The 13,737-nt window shown below is 44.6% G+C and overlaps 1 protein-coding gene across 5 annotated transcripts in view; it reads left to right on the forward strand.

The window, feature by feature from the left end:
• LOC116940986 (alsin-like) overlaps nt 1–13,737 on the forward strand; it is a 42,701-nt gene continuing 28,964 nt past the window's right edge. For 3 of the 5 annotated variants that reach the window (XM_032951475.2, XM_032951479.2, XM_032951482.2), the window contains exons 1-4: nt 136–372; nt 6,809–6,904; nt 9,526–9,671; nt 12,063–13,481. In XM_032951475.2, the coding sequence (XP_032807366.2) occupies nt 6,879–6,904; nt 9,526–9,671; nt 12,063–13,481 (1,591 nt within the window). In that variant the 5' untranslated portion in view covers nt 136–372; nt 6,809–6,878. The other 2 variants (XM_032951476.2, XM_032951480.2) reach the window with 2 other exon arrangements.

Here is a 13,737-nt window from a genome sequence, read left to right on the forward strand (position 1 = left end):
CACCCCCCACCCCACCAACGTGGGGCAGGGTCCAGAGTCTCCTCCCCGGTGCGGAGTTCCCTCCGACTCCCGCGAGCCGTGGTGCCACCCAGCGCGACACCAAACAACAACAACAACAGCGGCAGAGCAGTGAGTGAAGCGTCCCAACCCCAGCAGCAGCATCATCTTTATATATAGACGTGGTCCCTCGCTTGTTGTGTGCACACGTGTGTAAGTTATTGAGGCTCTACACCACAGTACTTGAGTGTTGTCGTCGTCGTGTGTCTGTGTGGGTGGGTAGCTGTAAGAGCAGAGTATACAATTTCTGGATTGGCAATCATCATGGTCATCACCGGGGCGCGTGTAACTATGCGATAATAACCAGGAGTGCAGGTAATATATGGTCTTTCTATTGCATTTATAACGACTGCGAAGCGGTGACGTTGATGGCGTAGTATTTACTTTGGCCAGGTTTTATTCCCCAGGACCTACTTGCTGTGCTGCCGTCGTGTTAACCATTGGCTATTACGTGTGCGATTGCATCTGATTATTCCATACGCTCTAATTAACGTAAACTGTTCAATTTGAGTGGCTCAAAAGTGGTCTCGGTGAGTGTTGGTATATCGGTCTCGTTCAAGGCGTTTGGTCTTCTTCTGTCGTGACCTCTATCCCTCCGTGGTTTACTCTGCAAGGTAGGAGGCAACACTTATTTGTCTAAAGAATCATTTTTAAACGAAATGCCTTACTTTTATCTATGTCTTACGTGAAACCCAAGTTATTCTGGTAAAAAAAAGCGAACGGCCATAAACACGAATTAAGTTTTTAGTCCATCAGCATGTCATCCTTCCAGACTGATTTCAACAATTAGCATTTATTTCAGCAATGTAAACCACGGACAGGTTTTTTTTTAAATAAAAATCCTATTGTACACCTTTGTATTTCCTAATTAATGTTCCCATTTATCTTGGGTACTTTTTCTCAAGTTGTGATCTCGTAGGCCGGATACACATTACTCTTTAACGTTATTTGACGTGGAACCCTTAACATTGCAAGTGCTTAGTGTTATGAGACTTTTGGATCTAAGTATTGTATACAATACCGTATAATATATTTAAATCGCACAATGTGCGTTTGTTTGCAATAGTGTTTGCAGTAAAAAAGTTGTATTTGAAAACGACGGACTGAGCATTTCAAAGGTCGTCCAAAACGATTTTATGTACACGGTGGTCCAGATGACTTGTGACCGCCATTTAGGGGTAAATAAATTAGGGGGCACAAGCCATTTGGACAACCATGTATATTCCAAAAAGTACGTTTTGTAATTTCTAAATTATTCAACTGGAACGATGGCGCGCTATGGAACGTGGGAATTTGAATTAGATCCATGGTTCTGGGTGGTCCCCCCCGCCCAGATCCCCTTTACGTGGTGAAGTATGGTCAAACAAACTCCCATCATCACCACGGAATAGAGACGCAGTCATGCAGCAGTGGATTCACTTAAGGTTTGAGAATAATTGTTTTAGCACTGGCCACATAATTATGATAGGATTGGTGTAATCCTTTTATACTAAACGGACTTTTGCCACTAATCCCGTTTTCAAAACGTATTAACCTGATTGTTGACATCAGCTGGCACCACCACATGTTGCCATTCTACATGTATACAACTTATCCTTTGTTTAAACCGGATGGGGGATCCGCCAGACTTAAGTCTCTCGAGGAAGAGCTGTGGTTAGAATGTAAACAGTAGAATATACATTTGTATTAACCTAATGCATACGGGGTCAATAATAATGCATTTTTGTATCTGGTCGTTGGATTTGCTGGGTCATGCACACATCGCTAGCCACTGATGTTAGCCGGAGCCGGGAATCAAACTCACGTCGTCGGTGGCTTCATACATAGTGCATTTCTATCACGAGTGTGCCACAGTATAATGTCGAAATATAAAGCAATTTTAATAAAACCCTGGGATACAAGACGTAACAACCACAATACTATATAGTTCCAAGCACGGGGAACGTGGTAGAGAGCACATTTACAGAATGTAAAGAATTGGTGTTTACTGTTGGGACAACGTGGGTGCTTTGACGCACCATACATCTAAAGCGTTTAATGGTATAGTCACTATAGTTCATGAACCCCGTCTTTCATACAAACGTAGACCTACATCACGACTTGTGCGCATCTCCAGCTATTAACATGAAGTTAGCCAGTTGATGGCAAGTAATGAATAAAAAGCATGATCTGTTTCTGTAAAAACACCACAACCTTAGCATACGTGCAAAGGTTGAAATGAGAGTTAAGCCAAACACTACCGAGGTATTCGTAGGTCGTGGCATTTTCAAGAGCGTAGTCACGTAATGTGTTTAAGGATATTATTGTACAAGTGTTATTTTAAAAAAAATCGTCGCAAAAGATAATCATTTTGTCTTACATGTAGCAAACATTATTATTAAAATTTAGTTTTTCTTATGTTTGAACTTTAGTAAAAGGTGAGGCAGGGCTTATACGCGTCCTCGGAATAAAATGTATTTTGGAACGAGTACATTTATAAACGGTATTATGAGAACAAGAGTCTCAACATTCGGAACATCCTTAGAAACTGGGGCGACATCTTCTGTTGTTCTCTCCAAATCTCGTACATTTTTTTCACTGATGTCTTCTCCCTTAGGAGTGGTGGCACATCGAGTTCGCGTATTTTTGCTGTGAACTTGGTGACCTGCGGTCAATTCCCAGCCATGGTTAACATTAGTGGCAAGCGATTTGTGAACTCGCACTCCCCCCCCCCCCCCATATTCTGCATGGTGATTACTCGAGAATGCATTACGGTAACCCAGAGTTTGCAGACCAAGGGGTAAGAGCAACAGTCACATGTTGAAACTGAGAGCAGAGTTTGTGAGTCGGCTGAGCAACAGCTGTAGGTTCCAGCAGAAGAAGGGATTTATGGATAGCTGTGGTGATGTCGGCTGCATTGGTTGTGGTGACCTTGATTTTGATAACCAGGCCACGCAAAAATAGTAGATATCGCTCTGTGGATTACGCAAACATTTGATTGGATTAAGATCATCATTGTTATGGGGTGTGTACTTGTCTGCCATCACTGTACCTCATAATTCCTCGGGCTAATCTCCATTCCACGTGTAATGATACGCGATTGTGACAATGTACCAATGGGATGAGACGGAAGCCCCCCCATGAATGGTCTGCATACAGATTCTCAACAGTGACGCGAACGCTGCTGAAAACAACATTTTAATACGATCTGGCTGTTATTCCAACTTGGCACGAATCATAGAAATAACATCTTATTTGTAAAAAAAGAGAAATTATCTCAAGCGGAGCACCCCAGGTTACTCCTTAAATAAATATTTTGTCAATGTAATATTTGCAATACAGTCATGTACTTCGCTACACATTACATCATTGTGCTCAGCTTATTACCAAGGTTTTGATATCAGAAATATTTGCCTAACACCATGCAATGTACGTAAGTTCTACACGTTTCGGTTAACTTGGCCAACAGCTATGATGTCCCAGTGATCCCCCGCCATTTGTTTGATTAGTTAATCTGTTTTAGTTTGTTGTCCTTCTCCCGCACCTCCGATTAGCACGGTTTGCTACGTACATACATCTGTTGGTTACTGCGAAAATGATGCTGTCGTCAAGGGCATTTGAGCGACTTCCCTTTCTACTCGCACATGCTTAAACGCAAAACTTCCCATGCGGATGTGTTTTTTTTGTTTCTTCCAAAGAGCACTTCTGTATTCACAGCTGTCCTCGTCTGTACAGTAGTAGGAAATGCATTATTCTGGCATAGATGAGAAGGGGCGGTGTTGTATTAGCCGAAAGACAACCTGTAAAGCAAGTCTGGTAGTAAATGTGACGAGGTGTATTGTGATTCAGTGTTCGAGCTGTTCCCAAGCATCATTGTGGAATGCGGTGGCAAAGTGGCTAGCTTACTTGAATATGAACGTGGCAACCCGAGTTTGATTCCCAGCCACAGCCATCATGAGTGGTGAATGCCTCAACCAGTCCAGGTTCTTTCCAAGTCGACTCAGACTTAATGAAATGAGTGCCTCGTGTGGTGTTTAAGCATCAGCAGAACGGAGACAAACCCGGTTGGGAGTGGTGCTGACTCTTACACCGTACTGGCCTGAATAGGTGTTTGCCAACAGCACTTGACAGAAACAGTCGACACAAGCTGCATGGAGGAGAGGATATTTGTCCTTTCCGTGTTCAGGTTATTCTTAAGCACCGTGACTGAGCCTAAACAGAGGTTACCAACAGACGTAAGAGCATCCAATGCAGAACCGCACCCTTTGTAATACAGTGATCTTGAAAAAAAACTCGCTCAAGCTTTGCCGAGTGTGACATTTTTCCCTCCGCCAATGTTGCCATCACCGTCCTTGTAAATTACCAATGGGCGCCTTGTTAGAGCGATACACACATGTCGTCAGTGTGCAGGAAAACTGCCGGCCTTGATCCACTTGTCGTCTGTTGACCTTCGGTTAATCATTCATCACGAAGGAGGGGTTACAATACAGTACATGGAACGGTCTTGGCAGTGAAAAGGTAAAGGTGTTGATAGCACTGGAAAGAGTAGGTGGGAGGAGAGGTTGTGCATGTTGCTTAGTGCTACCCATGAGCCAGTAGGCAGTCATAATGTACAATCAGTTAATCACCTAAACCCAGGGGTTCTTAACCTGGTGTGATGCTAGACTGCAGTAAAGGAACCACTGACCTAAACAAAGGGGTCCTCTGTTTACATTTTTCGTACTAATTAATCTCCATCTGGCAACATATAGTAGATAATTTATGTTGTTGTGTGCGTAATCGTCTTCATAATTTAATTGGCTCTAATGCAGTGCTTCTCAAAGTGGACCCCGACGGCCCTCTCGGTGGTCCGTGGGTTGTGATGCAAATGCAGGTTGATCCTTTTGTTTCGGACAATAATGAATATTTTACCGATGATATTTAATTTTAAAACGTTAGGTAAACTGCCCTAACACCTAACAATCCATGCGGATTAGCCATATTCTTGTACAGGCAAATTGAGTTTTCAGGTTCATACGGCGTACAACCGTTTCAGTACGGGCAAAAACATTTGCCTTTGTTTGTGTTTCTCCTTTGTGATCGAACTTTGTAGGATGAACGTTGACATTTTTAAGGGCACGGGGTGACCAATACAGTCTGAATTGGTCTGTAATAGGGTAGGCACTGATAAGGGGTTGACAGGTATGCCAATCCCCCCCCCCCCCATAAAAATAACTTATTTTTATATTTCGGTAATGAATAATTTTGTATTTGTGGTATTTAGAAGTGAATGCGTTTTGTTATCAGGGATGTGTGGTCCGCTGGAATGTTTGCATTGCCTGATTGGTCCGCGGGGGCCCAACAGTTTTTTTTTTAAACCACTGCTTGAGAGTGACGACACTGCTCTAGAATGACAATACTAGTACTATACATCGGAAAAAATGTATTCACTCCAAACGCCATAGTGTATTGTTCAATTCACGACAGAACACGTTGAACCGCTGCCACGCGTTTCTTTATTCCGGTGGTCTGCACACTGTTCAGATCTCGATGCTGCCCTCCCAGCAATCGGAAGCTGACTTCCCCCATATGAGGGCATTATCATCATATAGAGCGCTCTATTGTGTACAAACGCGAACACCCCCCCCAACACCCCCCCCCCCCATCTTCCCAAATCTTGCCAGCTGGAGACTTCTCTTTTTAACTTGTATATGAAAGCTTCAGATCATTTACAATTTTAACAAAGAACACGGAATTATTTTAATTATCTCACCTCTTTTGTGTGTGTGTGTTTTAATGCAAATACCGTGTGTATTTATACAGCAGTGGGCGAGGCTTTCAAAGTGTGTGGATGGGAGTTGCCCCAGTCACTGTTGTGAAACCAGCATGAATTGTGGAGGCCCAGAAGCGCATTTTTTTTTATCAAGGGCGCAACTTAATGCGTTATTAATTGTGGGGAGGCAGGAACGAACGTGCTTGTTGTGGCAAGTGTGTTCAGTTTCAGACGTGTTCTCTAATGGCCTTAACACCATAACATGTTTGTTGTCTGCCGTGGATAAGTGTTATTTGACAAACTTACATATTAAGCTGCATTGGCGTTTTTTTCTAATAGTGTAAATACTGTGCATACCACAAAATGTACTCTATACCTAATGGATGATTGTGTTGAACTTCTTCTTTCACACCGTGCAGAGCCAACCGTGCTAATCGGAGGTGCAAAATGATTGTGTCATAAAAACATGCTTTCTTATTTTGTACTGTAAAAGTATCGAACATTAAAATGTGTGTTGGTGTTGTACCGCGCCTTGTCCTTCATGGTATCTTACGTTTTGCTGCATGTGTTGCGAGTGGGAGCTACTTCCGTAACTGAATTTGGTTGAACCTCGAAACATCATGCCGAAAAACATGCGGCACAACCTGAAAACACGTTGGAGAACTGTGCAACCAAAAATGCCAAAAACATACACAGGCGTATACGACAATTTGATCGCTTTGATCATTTGACTCTTGTCACCGATTGTCTTTTTACAGCGCACATTGTGAGCATTGCTGCGTAATATTTTGCCGTGATCCAAATGGAAAACTCGTGCAAATTTGGTCGTGGAATTATTAAACAGGACTGTCTGTCCACTGTAATTTCATCATCAAGGAAGGGTACATTCTTTATGCATGATTTTGTAATGATAATAATGACTTTGACATTTTTGGCTGACTGCATTACTTTCCTCTGTTACCGAAAGCAACTGAAGCCACGTTTATACTGTTATAATAACGTCGCTTGTCTTTGGTTTAGGTAATCATAATACGCATGGGCTGCGATTAAGGCCGTTGGGAGCAAACATTTGGCCTGAACATCACGGAGAATGGAAGATTTTGCCAGCGCAGATGGGTAAGAACATGCTACCGGAGACAGTGGCCATTTACACAACAGTGATCTCTTTATGGGACAATTTACATGCACAAGCCTCCTTGTGCTTCTGCTTTGTTTAGACCCAACAAAAGAAGTCTGCTGATAAATTGGATTTTCCACATTCCTAACCGCAGGTGCCAATGGGAGGGAGTAGTTGAATATGGGATATTCATGCATGATGCTGGCTGTGGTGTGCTCACATCTGGCATGGGGAAAAACCTGTTTGTGGTTGTAAATGGGGACTATGGACCACCCAATGGAACATGCAGAGAATGTATATGCCCAAACACTCACCGCCTACTTGAACTCCCATACTTGACTTGCCCCAGCATGCTGCCTTCACTATCCCACGAGATTCCTTCATGTAATTTTCCCTCCAGGTGTGTTGCCAAGAATATTTTGTTCGAGCGGTGGCACAGTGGCACAATGGCTAGTGCGCTGCACCGTGAACCCAGAAACCCAGTTTTATTCTTGGCCAAGGCGAACGTGGGTGGTGAGAGATCTGAACTGGTCCTGGGCACCCCCATTCACCAACCTGCACTGCCGCGCACGGTGCATTTTATGGTAAAATAACTCCATGACTGACGTGGCATGAGGGGCAGGTTTACATCAAGCAGTTCATTGATAAAGAACTGTTCTAAAATAACATGAACACCCCCACTCTGGTAGTGTTTTTAGATCAAAATTTCAAGGAATGCATATCAACACCACACCTGCGGTTACATAAATACGATGCTACTGCAAACGTGACCATTAATAATAACAATAATAACAATTATTTACCTAACGAGAGCCATGCTGAGTCTCAACATTTTTTAGGAGAGTGTTGCATTGGAACGTCGAGACCAATTTTTTAAACAAGTACAGTTGATCATCGATTCTCCGGCGTCCAACATTATCCGGCGTTTCCAGGCCAATCCGGCAAAACTGCTCCAAGGGCTGTACCAGTCTGGCGATCGTCCATCACATGTTGAAACAAGAGCATAGTATGTACATCACCTCCATGCAGAGTCTTCGAGATTGGAGTGGTAAGTACGGTACAGTAAATACAGTCACTTTTTAAAGTAGGATATTTTTTTGTCTTTGTATGTTTATTTCCTCCAATTTCATATAGTAAACGCATTTTAAAAACACAATACGTATACACAACAACTAAAAACATATTCTTAGTTTTTTCGGTAAAGTCACGTTGAAGGGAAACAACAAAATAATAAAATATATATAAAACAATAAAAAAATTCTCACGACGTTTCGACCATAACTCAAACGGTCGTCTTCAGGTGTGTTGGTTTGCATAAATGTATTTTTAAACGGCGCATTTATTTATTTATAAAAAAAAACGTTAGCGCCACGCGCAACGATTTGGCAGTTTATTTAGGACTAGTCCATCTATATTCTGAAAAGAGGAGGGGGGAGACGAAATTTTTATAATGTATGCTGTCTGAAAGCCACTGTAAGCGTGAACAATCAATTAAGACCTGAAATGGTTTATCAAATCTTTCCAATGATTGCTAAGATAGAATCCATCTTCTCGGTTGAAATTGTCTCTGTGCTTGTATATGTGGATAGCCTCATGAACGAATCTCTCATGGAAGCCAGATGGCTTACAAAGAACCTCTGTCTTGGAAAAGTCAATGGCATGTGAGCCTACTGAATTAGAACAATGATCTGCCACGGCCGAGGTGTTGGTCCTACCGTGTTTAAGAGACCTTAAGAGACCTTAAACACGGTAGGACCAACACCTCGGCCGTGGCAGATCATTGTTCTAATTCAGTAGGCTCACATACCATTGACTTTTCCAAGACAGAGGTTCTTTGTAAGCCATCTGGCTTCCATGAGAGATTCGTTCATGAGGCTATCCACATATACAAGCACAGAGACAATTTCAACCGAGAAGATGGATTCTATCTTAGCAATCATTGGAAAGATTTGATAAACCATTTCAGGTCTTTATTGATTGTTCACGCTTACAGTGGCTTTCAGACAGCATACATTATAAAAATTTCATCTCCCCCCTCCTCTTTTCAGAATATAGATGGACTAGTCCTAAATAAACTGCCAAATCGTTGCGCGTGGCGCTAACGTTTTTTTTTATAAATAAATAAATGCGCCGTTTAAAAATACATTTATGCAAACCAACACACCTGAAGACGACCGTTTGAGTTATGGTCGAAACGTCGTGAGAATTTTTTATTGTTTTATATATATTTTATTATTTTGTTGTTTCCCTTCAACGTGACTTTACCGAAAAAAACTAAGAATATGAATTACTGCAGTCACGAAAGCTTTAAATCAAAACTAAAAACATGTTATACAACAATGTGCAAAAATAAGCTATTTTAAATAATGAGGTGATTATCCGGCATCTTTAATAATCTGGCGCCCGCTTCCCCCTGAAGCTGCCGGATAATCGATTATCTAAGGTATTTAGCACGTGAGAAAAAAACCACAGAGTACCTGGGAAGACACCCAAAACCTCCCACTGAATCAATAATCTATTGATGTAGTCCCATCTTTGCCTCTTTCCAATGGAAGACTCCAACACTTGCCGCTCCTGCTTATGCTGTTGGCCCTACTCTGCTTTCTTTACCTCCTGCAAGTAAGGATGTGGAGGAGCAGCATGGATTGGCTGTGGTGTGGGAGGGACCAGGGCCCTTCATGGTGCCGAGGCTGCTGAAATCTCTGTCCGGCAAACCGGTGGTGCAGGCTGCACTGGGCTGGTCGCACACCCTGCTCCTCACTCGCGGTGAGTTACTCAGTGTGAGGCATGTTCTGTGTTTGAGCCCCATATATCAGGGCTGTGTTCTGCTTGGGTAGGCAGAAAATATCTACATCATTATACCTCCTTTGCCAGTACCAAAATGTAATAATAGGGTTTTTCCCCTTTTGGCGTCATCTGGTCGAGCACCAATTGGGTCGAGGCTCAAAAGAAAGCCGTCCCTTGGTGTGGACCAATCAGTTTCAAGGACAATGCATATATTATAGTATGTTTTTTGTTTGCATTTTGACTGCAGGTATTGTGGTTAATGCAGACATGAATCCTCGTAAAAAGGTTTCAGTTTTGTTGCCAAAAAAAGGGGGAAAACCCTATTATTAGGCATAAAATGTTGACATTGTGCATTGATGCTTTTTTGTGATAAGTGCATGTGCCAAACATTTTGTTGGTTGTGGGTCGGTTATAGATGGGTTAAAAAATGCATAACTCTTTGGAATCTGCCTTTTTGATGTATAAACTGTGCAAGAGATCGATACAGAGACGAGTGACTTTACGTGCACGAAGATTAGCACACACTCAGAAGGAAATGTCTATGATCAAACCAGGAATGCACCTGATCTCATCAGATCTCGGAAGCTAAGCAAGGTTGAGCCTCGATTGTGTTTGGATGGCTGGCAACCATGTGTAACAGGTGCAATAGGCTGCTGGTTTATGTCTTGGGCAACAAACTCCATTGTTGCACTGTACTGTGCTCCTGCATCTATGGTGCTAGCTTTCACCAACCTGCACTTACCAGCATGGTGAAGTATGCTCAAACGGACCCCCATGACCCATGCAGCATTGGGTGACCCTCATCCAGCAGTGAATAGATAATGAGCTGCACATGTGCATGTGTAGTGAGTCCAACTGAGTCGCAGACATTGTCTTTGGAGTAACACTATTTATTTAGCAACTTCAACATAACATCACACAATCTACACTCGGGTACCGAACGCCCATCTAACCACGCTACGGCAGAACTAGACACGGTTCGCTATCCCGGCCCGGACCACAAGCTGGGTCCCGGACCGCGTGGCTAGAGGCTTCTTCTCCCCGACGTGGATCTTCTTCACACCAGCAAACAAAGAACCCCGAGCTCCTCACGGGGCCCTTGTTATATCCCCCTGGGCTGGGGCTGGCTCCGCCCTTCGCCCCGCCCACCTTCCAGATCTCTCGAGCTCTTTCTCAAAGGCTCCCAAGAGCTCTTTTAGACCACGTGATCGCCTAGCGGCCACCGTCCACTGGTGGCCCCCCTCAAATATCATCCGGTCACGTGTCAGCAGGTCAACCAGCGTATCATGCCCCAACGTAACCCTGGCTGGCTGACGCTCCCTCTCGCTCCCTCACCGGGAGCCCACACCGCACACTGTTCGCGGTGCCTCCGCACTGACCAGCGCTCACCCAAGCCCCGCTAGGGCTGGTACTACGCCCCGTAAGCAGGATACACTTAAATAACGTCAACACATCCGCCGTGGCTTCGTAAGTCCAGCACCACACACTGACAATCACAGTCACTACACATGTACACAGAACTGGCGGGGTGATGTGAGCACAGGGAGTTTACTCGTCTAGTCAGTGTGACATATTTAGCTACATGCATTGTGCAGTAGTCGCACTTCAGGACATTTGCAGCTGGTGGATATTATTTGGCAGCTCTGTAATATAACTGGTATGAGCTGCACTGACCAGCATGTTGAACTGGGGTCAAATAACCCCAATGACCCATGCGGCATTGGGTGGCCCTCATCCAACAGTGGATTGACAAAAAGCCATACATGTAAATGTACAGTTTGCTTTAAATTACAAAATAATTTCAGGAACACGAGAAAATGTAACGAATTGATATGTACACATTAACTTGATGTCTCCTTTTTGTCCACAGCGAACAACACTTGACTAATTATGCGTAATTTTTACAGTGTCTGAGTTACACTCCAGTGGTAGAGCGATGTATGGTTTCTCTGAGCCAAAACACGATAGGCACAGATGATGATCATCATGTTCTACACAATGTTACCACATATCCAAGAGCATGAACTGGAACAAATCAGATGCATGTTAGTTGCATGTGTTTACAATATTCTTACTCGGCAGTTTTAGCTTTGGTGAAAATATTTTTTTTGCTTAAATGGAGACAATGGACACGCGTAGAATTCATAAGACAGTTCTGCATTTCCTATCGCTTGCTGGGCTACATTCCAGTGTGCTAAGCAGATTATGATTTATCTGAGCCAAAACACAATCGACGAGACAGATGACACACTGGCAGACAGATGACAATAATGATCAATACAATTATACTGCAATCAAATCCAAGAGTATGACCTGGAATAAATAACAGTTGCTCATTCACCGTAATCAGGCCATGCCTTTGTGTTGCAGATGGTGCCGTGTACAGCTTTGGCCAGCAGCCCTGGCAGGATCAAGCGTATGTCTTTGCGCAGGAGCCCCGTCGGGAGATGGGACTGGCAGGAGTGGAGGTGGTGTACATTGCTGCCGGAGCCCGTCACAGTGGGGCTGTCGGCAGCTTGGGCGACGTGTACATGTGGGGCAGCAATTTGCACGGCCAGTGTGCGGTGCGGGACACCGAGGAGGTGCAGGGACCTGCCCTCGTGGCGTTCGAGCCCAACAGGGACCCCGACGCGTCTGGGGCAGCCGTGCAGCCATCCGCATCGCCCCGGAATTGTGCCGGCTCCAGGGGACGCCCGCACATCTCCCTGTTGGCATGCGGGCACACGCACACCTTGGCATGGTCGCAGACGTCTGACGAGATGTGGGGCTGGGGGAACAGCTCGCAGCTATGCCACGCCGCCGCCGACCCGCCGGCCGCCTCTGCAAGCCGCATTCAGTACCAGCCGCGGAGAATTGAGCACTTTGTGGGGGTGAAGGTGAGGCAGCTCGTGTGTGGAGCCTTGCACAACCTGGCCCTCGTGGAGGTGCTCCATGAGAACCATGCACCAGGGACTGCTCAGCCGCCTGCGGCGCAGCCCGTGCTGTCAAGAAACGTGACGGCTGGTAGTGACAATTTTACTGCAAGCGGTGAGTGGATGAGTTTAACTGAGGATACGCTGGAAGGGATTTCCATTCGCATTGAAGACAGGGCCAAAGAGTATCGCAAAAATTCAAATCGTAGCGATAGAGGAATGCGCCTCAAGACATTTGTGAGTGATGACCTCTCAAGTTCTTTCGAGGATAGTTTAAAAATGAATGACTTGAAAATTGACACTAATATCTGGTTATCTGATGACGATGATCTGAACATTGAGAAAAATATCCATGAGCCTCTTCATAATGTCAACCCGAAAAAAGTCAACGTGGCCGATGGTGACCAAGAGATCTCAGAAGTTGGCAAAATCGCGGTGATGAGGTGCGTCAGGCATCTTTCACAGAAGAAGAAAGTGAGTCCGGCTGTAGCACCGGCGAACTCTGTGTTTGCGTTCGATTCCGAACCACTGGACTCATCCACTGAGCACTTTCTCTCGAGTGACAGCGTCTCCGAGAAGCAGATGTCTCCTGTGTACGAGCACATCAGGCGCTATCGCCACAGGAGCACCAGGAGGAAGGAGACAATGGGGAGGCAGCCAGAGGTGCCACGGAGTCAGAGCTTGAAGGGCAGTGGAATTAATGTGCTGCAGGTCACCCCTGATAACCCCGCGGCTAGGCCAGCAATTCCGGCTGAATGCGCAGCGGCCTCAAGGACTGGTGCACAAGCGGAGGAGTGCAGAAATTCTGCGAGCATCGACACAAACCAGCTCGGGCACAATCGCAACACCAAAGAATTTAAACCAGAGTTTGATCATGGTAAGTTTGATAACGTTGGTGGATCGTCAACAGTTATATTATTGTAACACAATTAATTTCAAATGTGCGTGGCTTCAGTAATGATATCCAACACGTGTTTGTCCTCGGATGTATTTAATTAGCGATAATACTGCTAACGCTCGCGCCAAGTGCACAAAAATCAGTGCATCCGCGATGAGAGTGCGATTCAGGTAGCGGCTCTGCCGGGTTAGGGAGCAGGCGACCTGATGATATACTTGGCGTTTTTTTTGTGGGC

Source organism: Petromyzon marinus, chromosome 10 (genome assembly GCF_048934315.1).
Source record: "Petromyzon marinus isolate PM22_M1 ecotype Great Lakes invasive population chromosome 10, UKy_Petmar_22M1.pri1.0, whole genome shotgun sequence".
Classification (NCBI taxonomy): Eukaryota; Metazoa; Chordata; class Hyperoartia; order Petromyzontiformes; family Petromyzontidae; genus Petromyzon; species Petromyzon marinus.